Raw genomic sequence first — 12,347 nt, forward strand, 5'->3', positions numbered from 1 at the left:
CACTTAATATGCATGCGCATGACCTCACTGTTTTCCGATAACGTTTATGTTTTTTGGCCTTTCATTTACACCACAGCATGGGGGCCTGAAAACGCAAACTTTTGAAACAGAGTTCCAAGTGCAGGTTTTTGAAAATGATACCGTTATCATTCAATGTAAACTACAAAAACGTGAATTTGTGAAAACAGTTAAATTTTTTGTTATTAAAGGGTGCATTAGTAATATGTGCCTATAGGCGGGTGCACAACACGCAAACACTCTGCTTATTACACAAATTATTATGCTTATTTGCAGCAAATACAAAAAAAGCACACAAACATGCCAAATACAGGTCCTTCTCAAAAAAATTGCATATTGTGATAAAGTTCATTATTGTCCATAATGTAATGATAAAAATTAAACTTTTCATATTTTAGATTCATTGCACACCAACTGAAATAAATATCTCAAAAAATTAGCATATTTCATCCGACCAATAAAAGAAAAGTGTTTTTCATACAAAAAAAGTCAACCTTCAAATAATTATGTTCAGTTATGCACTCAATACTTGGTCGGGAATCCTTTTGCAGAAATGACTGCTTCAATGCGGCGTGGCAAGGAGGCAATCAGCCTGTGGCACTGCTGAGGTGTTATGGAGGCCCAGGATGCTTCGATAGCGGCCTTAAGCTCATCCAGAGTGTTGGGTCTTGCGTCTCTCAACTTTCTCTTCATAATATCCCACAGATTCTCTATGGGGTGCAGGTCAGGAGAGTTGGCAGGCCAATTGAGCACAGTAATACCATGGTCAGTAAACCATTTACCAGTGGTTTTGGCACTGTGAGCAGGTGCCAGGTCGTGCTGAAAAATGAAATCTTCATCTCCATAAAGCTTTTCAGCAGATGGAAGCATGAAGTGCTCCAAAATCTCCTGATAGCTAGCTGCATTGACCCTGCCCTTGATAAAACACAGTGGACCAACACCAGCAGCTGACATGGCACCCCAGACCATCACTGACTGTGGGTACTTGACACTGGACTTCAGGCATTTTGGCATTTCCTTCTCCCCAGTCTTCCTCCAGACTCTGGCACCTTGATTTCCGAATGACATGCAAAATTTGCTTTCATCCGTAAAAAGTACTTTGGACCACTGAGCAACAGTCCAGTGCTGCTTCTTTTCGCTGTTTCTGGTTCAAAAGTGGCTTGACGTGGGGAATGCGGCACCTATAGCCCATTTCCTGCACACGCCTGTGCACGGTGGCTCTGGATGTTTCTACTCCAGACTCAGTTCACTGCTTCCGCAGGTCCCCCAAGGTCTGGAATCGGTCCTTCTCCACAATCTTCCTCAGTGTCCGGTCACCTCTTCTCGTTGTGCAGCATTTTTTGCCACACTTTTTCCTTCCCACAGACTTCCCACTGAGGTGCCTTGATACAGCACTCTGGGAACAGCCTATTCGTTCAGAAATTTCATTCTGTCTTACCCTCTTGCTTGAGGGTGTCAATGATGGCCGTCTGGACAGCAGTCAGGTCGGCAGTCTTACCCATGATTGCGGTTTTGAGTAATGAACCAGGCTGGGAGTTTTTAAAAGCCTCAGGAATCTTTTGCAGGTGTTTACAGTTAATTAGTTGATTCAGATGATTAGGTTAATAGCTTGTGTAGAGAACCTTTTCATGATATGCTAATTTTTTGAGATAGGAATTTTGGGTTTTCATGAGCTGTATGCCAAAATCATCAGTATTAAAACAATAAAAGACCTGAAATATTTCAGTTGGTGTGCAATGAATCTAAAATATATGAAAGTTTAATTTTTATCATTACATTATGGACAATAATGAACTTTATCACAATATGCTAATTTTTGAGAAGGACCTGTATTAAAAATAAAAGTTACTTTATACCAAAAGCACCTGCACATAACTGCGTATTTTTCACAGGTATACACATCATTGCATTTAATTTGTTAGTGATGTTGCTGTTTAGACGTTATAAATGTTCTATTAAATTATTTTTTCAGAACTATCAAAAAGCTTCAAGATGCAAATGTAAAACTTTTGACCTTAAAGAAACTAAACTACAATCAAAACTGAAAGACACATGTCTTACTACCTAGTTTAATATGATGGTCGCCACTACCACCAGGATGGCCGAGTGGTTAAGGCGTTGGACTTAAGATCCAATGGACAAATGTCCTCGTGGGTTCGAACCCCACTCCTGGTAGAACTTTATAACCTTTAAACATAATGCAATTTATAGATCCACAAAAACAACTAAGAACACTGCATTATGCATGCCAGGCAGTTGGCAATGTCACTTTGTAAAGAAACACGCCATACTACCTAGTTTAAAAAAAAGCCTGCTCTGTGGGTAGATGTTGTCATTTGAAACAAAGAAACAACTTAATCAGTTTCCTTAATTTGAGGTAATTTGCTCCCCACATCCACCAGGATGGCCGAGTGGTTAAGGCGTTGGACTTAAGATCCAATGGACAAATGTCCTCGTGGGTTCGAACCCCACTCCTGGTAGACCTTTATAACCTTTAAACGTAATGCAATTTACAGATCCATGAAAACAACTAAGAACACTGTATTATGCATGCCAGGCAGTGTAACTATGTAAAGAAACATGCCATACTACCTAGTTTTAAAAAAAGACTGCTCTGTGGGTGATGTGGTCATTTGAGAGTGGTTAAGGCGTTGGACTTAAGATTCAATGGACAAAAGTCCTTGTGGGTTTGGACCCCACTCCTGGTACTGATTAGTAATTTAAAAAAGCTTAAGCAAAAGTACACCTTTCATAAAGCAATGTATGCAAATGTATTGATATTCATGAAAAATACAGTGCTTTGGCATTGTACCAGTAGACTACGAGAATAAACAGCTGTGCTTTTCTGTGCAGGATTCCTGAAACAGCTTTTTTTCTATCTGAGTTTAGCCCCTAGATTACTCATGCCTCTTTTTGCAATATCACTTAATGTTAAAACTTGGTTATTGTACTTTTCTTTTCTTGTGAACCTCCCAAAACCTCACTGACTATCTGCGACCCCAAATACACATCACAAACAGATCTGAAAAAAATGCAACTCCATAGTGTAAACAGAGTAATTTTACACAAAGCGCTCTTTTACCTTGCACAGTTTCTGATAACGTGGTGACGTGACAGACATTCTTTGGATGTGCTGTAGAAAAAGCATCACTTTCTGCAGTGAAGATCTCACCATAGCCATTATCTTCAGACTGCTGGGCTTGTGTAAGATTCTCATCCTATAGGATTGCCACTCGTAATGTTTGCACAGTTAGCACATCATCTAGGCTTTGAAAGTGCATCCAAATACTCCAACAGCCTGTCCAACCACTTAAGGGGTCATTTGCAAGTGTGAAGAAGAGAAAACGGCTCTCCAAAGCAGCAGACAAAGCCAGCACAAAGATCCGACCCAAGAGATGTCCTGCCTTCAGGCGTGTACTTTAATCTTCAAAGGCATACTGAACAATGAAGAGAAGAGTGATTCAGAACCATGAAAACTGAAAGTTGAGATACGGTGAAAAGGCTTGTTTCCTTGTCAGCAAAAACTCCCTGTCTGGGTGAGACGATGCTGAGCGAGAGAACCAGACGCTGAGTGAGTGGCAGAGAGAAAGAGAGAGAGAGAGATTTAGGGAGAGCACACAGTATACACAGCACAAGATTGCATGATACAGTCTTATTCAATCAAAATTAAATATTCTTTCATTGTAAATTTTATTAAATAAACATTGCATGGATTTCAGAAGGTCTTATTTGATTTGTATCGTTTTACAGAATGAGAATGATTCAACTTGAGCTTCACGGGAAGCAATAACATCTGACTGTCTGTACAAAGAGTCACATGATTTATTTGATAAAGTGACCTAGAAAAATGTCTCTGCCTATTTAGTGATGATTACGAATTACACAGGTATATTGAACTATTGGAGAATACACAAGCAACAGTTGTATTAAACAAATCTGAACTCTGAACTAAAAGATGGCTGAATTGGATTATTGTGTGTTTGAATCCCACTCCTCCAAATCATTAAATCTATTATATTAATTATACTTTGTGGGTAAATGTGGCATGACGAAGAAGCTCTTAAATACGTGGTAAATCAATAACACATTTAGGTGATTAATAAATTGATAGGAACTTAAAGAGTTTAAGCCTACACAACTGTTCGAGACAATTTTAATATTTGAGTAGCACATTCCTTAGTTCCATATTTCCCATGTATATTGATCATTAGATTAATTTTGCAGTTCTGTGACCAGGATGGCCGAGTGGTTAAGGCGTTGGACTTAAGATCCAATGGACAAATGTCCTCGTGGGTTCAAACCCCACTCCTGGTAGAAGCACTTTAAGTTAAACTAATTTGATGTTTACAGGTTTGTGTTGCTGTCAGTAAACAGGTTTCTGAGAGGTGTTCCTGAAACCAACAAACCAAAGTTTAATTAAAAAAGAAAAGTTTTGCGTTTTTCACGTACAGACGACAATGTTGTCGAAACTATCCACAAAAACAATTAAAGCTACACTGTGTAGGAATTACTTCCATCTAGCGGTGAAATTGTATATGAGTACCAACTGAATATTACTTTAGCCCCTCCCATTCCAAGGGCGTTTTAACTCCTACGGTGACCGTATTATTTCAAATCTGCCGGAAGTCGCGAGTAATCTCCCCCTCGCATTCGTCACGGTGCCACTGAGTGTAAAAACGCAAAAGGCGAAGCTTGAATTTCCAGGTATGTCCCTCTTTGGCTACTGTATTTTCAAGATGGAGGCGCAACATGGCTTCCGCCATTCGAGCAGCTCACCCGTATTATAAATGGCAGATTCTACGCTTGCGAGAACACTTGATTAGTTGGTAGAAGTAATTATACATTAATGAGCACATATAATTTTGAAAGAGCAAAGTGTTTTTTGCTAAGAATCAAGTAAAAAAATTACACAGTGTAGCTTTAAATTTCTGTATTATGCTGCCAAGCCAGTATAGGTGGCGATGTCTACATCTAGGAGACACTATGTACCTATAGACTGAAGTTGAACATGTAATACGCATGCACATGACGTCACTGTTTTCACAAATTCATTTTGTTTTTGTATTTTACATGGTCTCTTTTCAAAAACATGCACTTTGAAAACTGTTTTCAAAAATGAGTCGGCTGCTTGGGCTTTAAACTATACACTTGTCCTTGTAGTCATTGCCTACTTTTTCAGATAAATGTGTATAAGTTGATGTGTATAGGCTATGTTCTCTGGTTTTGTCATATTGTTCTGCCATCTTCTTCTGTCGTCCTTACAGTACTCGTGTTCTGTTGTCTTTACTGGTTCTGTTGTCTTTACTGGACGCAATGTGTACAGATATATAAACTACTTACATTTTTTTAAAAGTCTTATCTGACAGCAAAGTACGCAAAATAATTTCATTTATTCATGTGTGTGTGTGCCAGGCCAATATATATATATATACTATTTTATATATATATATATATATATATATATATATATATATATATATATATATATATATATATATACACACACATTAAATAGGTAATAATAAAAATGAAAAAACACTCTCTGACAGTAGGTGGCACTTATGGAACAGCAGAAATATACGTAGCAGTTTCCCAGGTTCCCACATAGAAACTTTGAAAACTGAAGACAGTCCTAGTCTTCTTCAGAGATACATGGGGTCTTTCACAGTTCTCTTCATATGAGAACAAGACGACAGTAAAGACAACAAAATAAGACTACATAAACAGAGGACATACACTTCAACGTATAGCCTAATTATAATAATTACTGTAGACAAGGACAAATTTTTGGCACAAATAGATCATATTTTTCAGGCCCCAAAGATATGACAGCTTCAGCGTAGGTTCTGCCAGGAAGACTCAATCAGCGTGCCACGTATTACTTCTCTCCTAACCAATCATGTGCTAACACTCACAGTATAAAAGATCGGTACTTACATTCGTCTGAGTTCGCAGATGCTGACGCTGCCAAGTACCTCCATCCTCCCCAACCACCACCCAGATGGCACCTTCCCCTTCATCCTCCCCACCACCACCAGGATGGTCCCTTCCTTAACCTCCAGGGGGGGTCGGCTGCGCCCCTGCCTTCGTCTTCAGGCAGGATATGCAGATTCCGCTACCCTCGCATTGCTCTCTAAGGACGGGGCCTACGCCAAAGAACTTTATAAATTCATGCTTGCTGGGCTGTTAATAAATATACGCTGTTATATCAATTTATCTCCCGAGTCTTTCTGGTAGAACTAGAGATTTCTCTTCACTGACTTCACTTTTATTCATCATTTAAGGGGGCAACTGAAAACTTCTTATGTTTTGACTGCTCATTTAGGACTGTTCATTTAGGCCTGAAAACGTAAACTTATGCATTTTACGTTCAGTCTTTAGGCACGTCTTCTTTACAAAGTGACATCTTGAACTACTGGCCTGGCATGAATAATACAGCATTTTTAGTTGTTTTCGTGGATCCGTGTGAACGGGGATCGTTTTGACAGCGCTCTCGTCTACACGCAAAAACGCAAAGGAAAAATGTTTCAGTTTTTAGGACATAGTTGTTGTATTAACACCCTAATTTAATTGTTCTCTGTATTCTCCATTAATATATTCTGCTAAATAATTACAAATATCTACAGATGGAACAGTCAAAAATGTGTTTTATTATGTAAAGCAACTACAGAATGTTTAATTAAATACACACTAATGATTTATTACCATATCCTATACATCAAATACTTTATTCAGTTGCTTATAGTCAGGCCTGGTTTCACAGACAAGGCTTAAAGTCGGCATGAAATCAAAATTGACCCTATTTACTTTGTTAGCGGATATTACTAGTCTTGTGGTGAACAATTCATCCGTGCAAGTTAATACACAGAAAAAAAAATGTTTGCCGTGGTTATCTTTAATCAAAGTCTGAAAAGTTACTTCCGGTCTGGAATGGTTATTTTTCTGATGACGTAGGTTTGACGGCTTGGGTTGCTTAATCGCTTAACCACTCCCCTCAAACCGTTACTCTACTATGAGCAGAGATGGAGAGGAGGAGCGCTAAAGTAAAACCCTGCCCTCTTTTCAATAATCCGTTTCACTCGGAAATACGTCACAACACTGGAGAAAAGTCATCTGCAACTTCCGGTTCACATGGACTTTAAATGAAGCCAGGGTTAAGTCTTAGTTCAATTAGGACATTTAAATCATTTTTATAAATGTGCCTTTTAAAAATGTGCATCTTGAGACTAAACAATGGCATATTTAAGATAATTAAACATATTTTAAGATATGCCAGTGCAAGTTGCTTTTAGTTAAAACAGCTCAATAATGCATTTTAGTCTGGGACTAGACTTAAGCCTAGTCTGTGAAACCATCAAGTATTCTAGAGTATTCATTTACTCCAGTTACTTGAACATCATTTAACAGACAATAGACTTTCTGTTGAGACCTAAAAAAGTTCAATTCTGACATCTAATGGTGTAACACGGCAGCACATCTCCAGTGTTGTTAAGAATCACTTGAACCTGATGGGGAAAATGTGACTTGAAATAGACTTTAAATATTTATAAATAAATATAATTTTTTGATTTACTTTATAGTTCAATGACTTTATAGTCATTACTTGTTGCCGGCCTGCACAAAACTAACCTTTAAACTTACAAGAGTCCTAAAACACTTTGATTGCGCCAGATAATTTGTGTGTGCTTGCTGAGAAAGACATTACAAAGGCATTCATACATGCCAATGCATTAAAGTTATAGCCTGTCATACACAGATGCCGTGCCAACTGCAGTTACAATTACAACACACAAAATGTCAGATTGTCTGTAGGCCTCATTACATGCAAAATACACAGGGGAAAAAAACTAAGTTGGAACTAATGCAATATAACAGACTTTTGACAGTCATATTACACACAATCTTCTAAAATTCGATCTAAAATTCATTGTTATCTCATAAATGAAACTGTATTGATACAAGCAAATTGAACTGAACAAGTTTACAGCATATACTGAATGGTTTCTTTCTTTGCTGCCAACACTGTGCCTTATTTTATGGAACTATTACAAAAGCTACGATATTGAAATTCGGTGAGCCCAAATACAGACCAGCAGCTCTAAATGATCCTACGGTTGCCTATTTGATACACAAGGTCATTAGAATATCACATGGGAACCAGGATGGCTGAGTGGTTAAGGCGTTGGACTTAAGATCCAATGGACAAATGTCCTTGTGGGTCTGAACTTCATAACCTCAAAGTGCAATATAATATAAATGTTCCACTTTAGTAGAAAATGGAGACATTCAAGCAACAACAGAGAAACAAGTGACAAGGCTAACTTTGTTAATAGATTAATATGATATTTAAATGATTTAACCCCACTATTCTTCCAGATATTTGTGTCACTTTATGCCAAAAGCACCTGCATATAACTATAATTTTTCATAGGCATAGGCATCATTGCTTTAAATGTGCTTTTTAAAATTTATGAATGTGCTTCTAATTTCTTTTTTGGAACTATCAAAAAACTTTAAAATACAAATGTAAAACTTGTGACCTCAAATACAACTACAATCAAAACTGAAAGACACATGTCTTACTACTTAGTTTAATGTGATGCATTTTCTTAAAAAAAAAAAAAAAACCCTGCTCTGCGGGAAGATGTGGTCATTCGAAGCAAAGAAACAACAGAATACATTTCCTCTAAAAAAACAAAAAAAAAACATTTTACTTGAACTGTGCAGCCACCAGGATGGCTTCAAACCCCACTCCTGGTAGTTTTAAATGGAGTACGCATGGTTGAGGAGATTCCCCTTTCCATGTAAAGCGCTTTGAGTACCCAGAAAAGCACTATATAAATGTAACAAATTATTATTATTAATTAATTATTCTCAAAATGAAGCTGACAATTTTCTTAAACTGATTCAGATGCAAATAAAACCACCAATAAAGAAAGAACATGCGGATTCTTCTCAGTGTTTGTTCAAATGAATAGAGTTGTTGGACTTTATTTCCAAACCACTAAACCCTTTTACACAACTCATTTTGCAAGTCATATTGCAGAAGTAACTTGTTGGGAAACTTTGGGTTTATTATAAATGTTACAATAATAAACTGTAGAACAATATGGTGATCAAACAAACATAAAGGCATTCAAAGATAAAATATGATTTATTAAATTAACACAACACTCACACACACACACGTATCTTAAAATAAAGCAGTTATAAAACTTGTTTCTGTATAATGTTTGCTTGCACTGTACATGGGTGTAAAACACTTGCGGTTTCCTTTTTAATATCTTTTACACATCAAGTGAATGTCCTGCTGTGACACTTACAGAAGGGTAGCAGTGACATTGCAGTATCACTTCAGCTCAACTGCATTGCAGCTCCTGTGGTTTACAAGAAGTCACAAAGCTTTTTTGCAATGGCAACCATCAAACGCAGGCACTGGGCATTGGTTGTTCTCTACAAAGTAAATCACATGATATAGTTAACACTAGAATGAAAGACTGTTGTTCGTTTAATATGCTATGGCGTATGTGAAATCGGAAGGCTTTAACACTGAGATCATTTATTGCAACATGGAAAACAGCAACAGAAGATCTGGCGACAAGGGTTTTTCTTCTTGTATTTGACAGCCTTCTTTATCTGAGCTGTAGCTTTGGCCACATAGTCTTGGGTGGCATATACATTTGTCTCAATGTTGTCCACCATGGGTCCTTGTTCCTCCACCAGCAAAGCCAGCTGGAAAAACAGATCATGGATGTCTCGGATGCGACTTTCCAACTCCAAAAGCTCCTTGTGGCGATTCTCGATCTCAGTGAGCGCTGAGCGAGCGGTTCGCCCGTCTGTGAGCAAGTCGTCGGAAAAAACGTTCCACTTGCCGGTCTCAATCATTTCTTCGATTTGATCTCCACTCACTTCTTTACCCATGATCCCCGCTTGCCTTTGGATACGAGTCTTGCAGTTGTCCCTCTGTGCCATTTCGGCGTTGTTGTATTCATTCATAGCCTCATGAAAAGAACCCGTTATAGAGACGAACTGGCCGTGTATCATGCGCACCAAAGCTGAATGGGCTCCGTGTTTCTCCTCCAACTCTTTACAAAGTGCATCCAGCTTCTTTATCCGAGCATACAAGTTCTCCCCTTTCGTCTTGATGCTGCGTGCAATCGTGTTCGAGTCGCGTTTGATGCTGCTAATGCGTCTGACAGAGGTGAGAAAGCGTGTGTTCTGTTTACCCAGTCTCTTGACCTCCATCCTGAGTTGGGCGATCTCTTTCTGGATGGATTGGGCTTCTCTGAAGGTGTCCTCCATGATGTCCTCGCCCTCGAACACGACTGCATGCTGTTCAAATTCACCATTGTCCACATCTTCTCCGCCATCCACTTGCTCTTCCTCCTCACAGTGGACTTTGGCAACACCTCCCAGTTCAACCAGCCTGTCTCTCATCTTTCCTGGGAGGGAAATTCAGATTGTTAAGACTTTATGGCCCACATGACAAGCTTTGACTCTACAAACATGTTTGAGACCTTCATTGCACAGTATGATATTCAACTGGAGGAATATAAAAAGTCAGACACAGTTCACAATGCAAGCTTGATAGCGTGTTTTTGGCCTCTCATAAATGGTTTTAGTACACTGGCAACAATTTACCATAAAGCTAAACTATTTATAAGACCAGAAGTTGTTTGTCATATAGTCATCACCGCAATGGCAATGATGCTGCACATTTCCCACCAGATATGGTCACCACCATACAGAGAGTAAAAAGGGTGGGGACTTCCCTTTAATCCTCTGTTGAACACCATGAGGCAAAAGCAAATAAGTGACTTAAGTCCTTAAATCCTGGAGTAAACTCGTTATTGTCTCATTATACACATACAAACCTCAAGCAATAGATGTGAATAAAACAATAGTCTAATCTAAGATCATCCAGTTTATTCCCGGATGTAGTCAACATTGTGCACTAATATATCAATGTACATAAAACTTCATAGCGAAGTGCAGCAACAACAACAACAACAAATAAGTATTGACTGTGCACCATTTTATAGTGAACACTGATTTAGTCTTTTAACGCATTTGATATAACTGACTTCCTCAAAACATCAAGTAAGCAAGATCTCTTAACTGTAACCACAATAAAAAATAGTAGTTAAAAACGATAGGACATGTGCAGTCGTGCTGTAATTTCAAGTTCCTTGTTTAACTCCGATTAATCGCTTGATTTGACGTTCCGCTAAACTTCGCGACAAACTTTCTTTTATGTGTCAATTAAACTAAAAAAAAAAAAAAAAAAAAAAAAAGATTCATAAACTGTTACGTTACCTTATTTCATGCCCCTTTGTTCAACTCAAACGCTATAAACTCGAGCTTTTATCGTTTCCTAACGCGCATCACCTCATGTCGCATCGCTGCAGGAAATAACGTTGCAGTTGAATGACTGACTGAGCTGACTGGCGGTGGGAGTTTCCGACAAGTCAAAACACGAAAGTTAACTCCTGTTTAAAATAGAGAATTTCCTCACGTTACATTCAATGACACATTTTAAACCCTAAAATGCCACAATTTCCTCTCATTATCACACTAGCTAATTTTTTTAAATCCCTTCACATAATTTTTTTTACTCACACGTTTTCAACGTTTCCCTCGTGCAAAATCGATCCTTCTGTTTTTACCAAAGGGCACCTGTCAAAAACAATCAATTTATAATTGTATCAGTGCTTGAGCCTAACTGTCAATACAAATCTTATTATTTTTTATTATTATTATGCTGTAGCTTGAGTCCAACAATTCTGTCATTATGCTGCTTTGTTCTTGTCGTTTCCCCTTGACTGACAACCTAGCCTACTGTATAAAACAAACATTTGATTGAATTCCTTATTATAGCCTAGGCCTACCCATTCATTATTAATTCTTTGACGGGTTCTCAGTAACAAGATAGTACCCAAACCGGTTGTCCTCTGAGGTATGAGGATATGCAATTTATAGGTAGGCCTATTGTCTTTTTAGAGATCTATAGGCCTGGTTAAATTATGACTTAATCACACCTCTGCCATTCTGTTTGTCTGAGATATACTTTAGAGATACTAGCCAAAATACAAGCCACTTCCAAAGTAAATTATTTTTCAGTGAATTGCAAGTTATTTGGAAAATCAGAAATTATATGTCTAGCAGAATAAAAAGGTGTTGTTGCTCAGAAAAGCAGGGTAAAGTGCTCTAACTCTATTGATTGGCTTACATTTGTTCTAAACTACTTCTAGAACAAATAGTAGCCTAAGTCAGATTGAGTCACAATAATCATGTGAGTGCAAAAGCAGAAGTGAAAAACAAAAAAGATT

General features: G+C 38.0%; 2 protein-coding genes across 2 annotated transcripts in view; both read right to left on the reverse strand.

The window, feature by feature from the left end:
- LOC307009327 (utrophin-like) overlaps positions 1 to 3,560 on the reverse strand; it is a 50,897-nt gene extending 47,337 nt beyond the window's left edge. Inside the window, exon 1 of the mRNA XM_079633011.1 lies at positions 3,101 to 3,560. Within this exon, the coding sequence (XP_079489137.1) occupies positions 3,101 to 3,235 (135 nt within the window). The 5' untranslated portion in view covers positions 3,236 to 3,560. The remainder of the gene's footprint in view (positions 1 to 3,100) is intronic.
- A 5,342-nt stretch (positions 3,561 to 8,902) lies between these two features.
- stx11a (syntaxin 11a) lies at positions 8,903 to 11,491 on the reverse strand. The gene is made up of 2 exons (XM_079633007.1): positions 11,335 to 11,491; positions 8,903 to 10,460 (listed from the first exon to the last, which is right to left on the reverse strand). The coding sequence occupies exon 2, from the start codon at positions 10,453 to 10,455 to the stop codon at positions 9,574 to 9,576; it is 882 nt and encodes a 293-aa protein (XP_079489133.1). The 5' UTR covers positions 10,456 to 10,460; positions 11,335 to 11,491; the 3' UTR covers positions 8,903 to 9,573.
- Positions 11,492 to 12,347: the final 856 nt, after the last annotated feature.

The sequence above is a fragment of the Phoxinus phoxinus genome, assembly GCF_949152265.1.
Source record: "Phoxinus phoxinus genome assembly, chromosome: 13".
Taxonomy (NCBI): domain Eukaryota; kingdom Metazoa; phylum Chordata; class Actinopteri; order Cypriniformes; family Leuciscidae; genus Phoxinus; species Phoxinus phoxinus.

Coding starts and splice junctions, on each gene's coding strand:
- stx11a (XM_079633007.1), bottom strand. CDS start 10,455: ATGAGAGACAGGCTGGTTGAACTGGGAGGTGTTGCCAAAGTCCACTGT.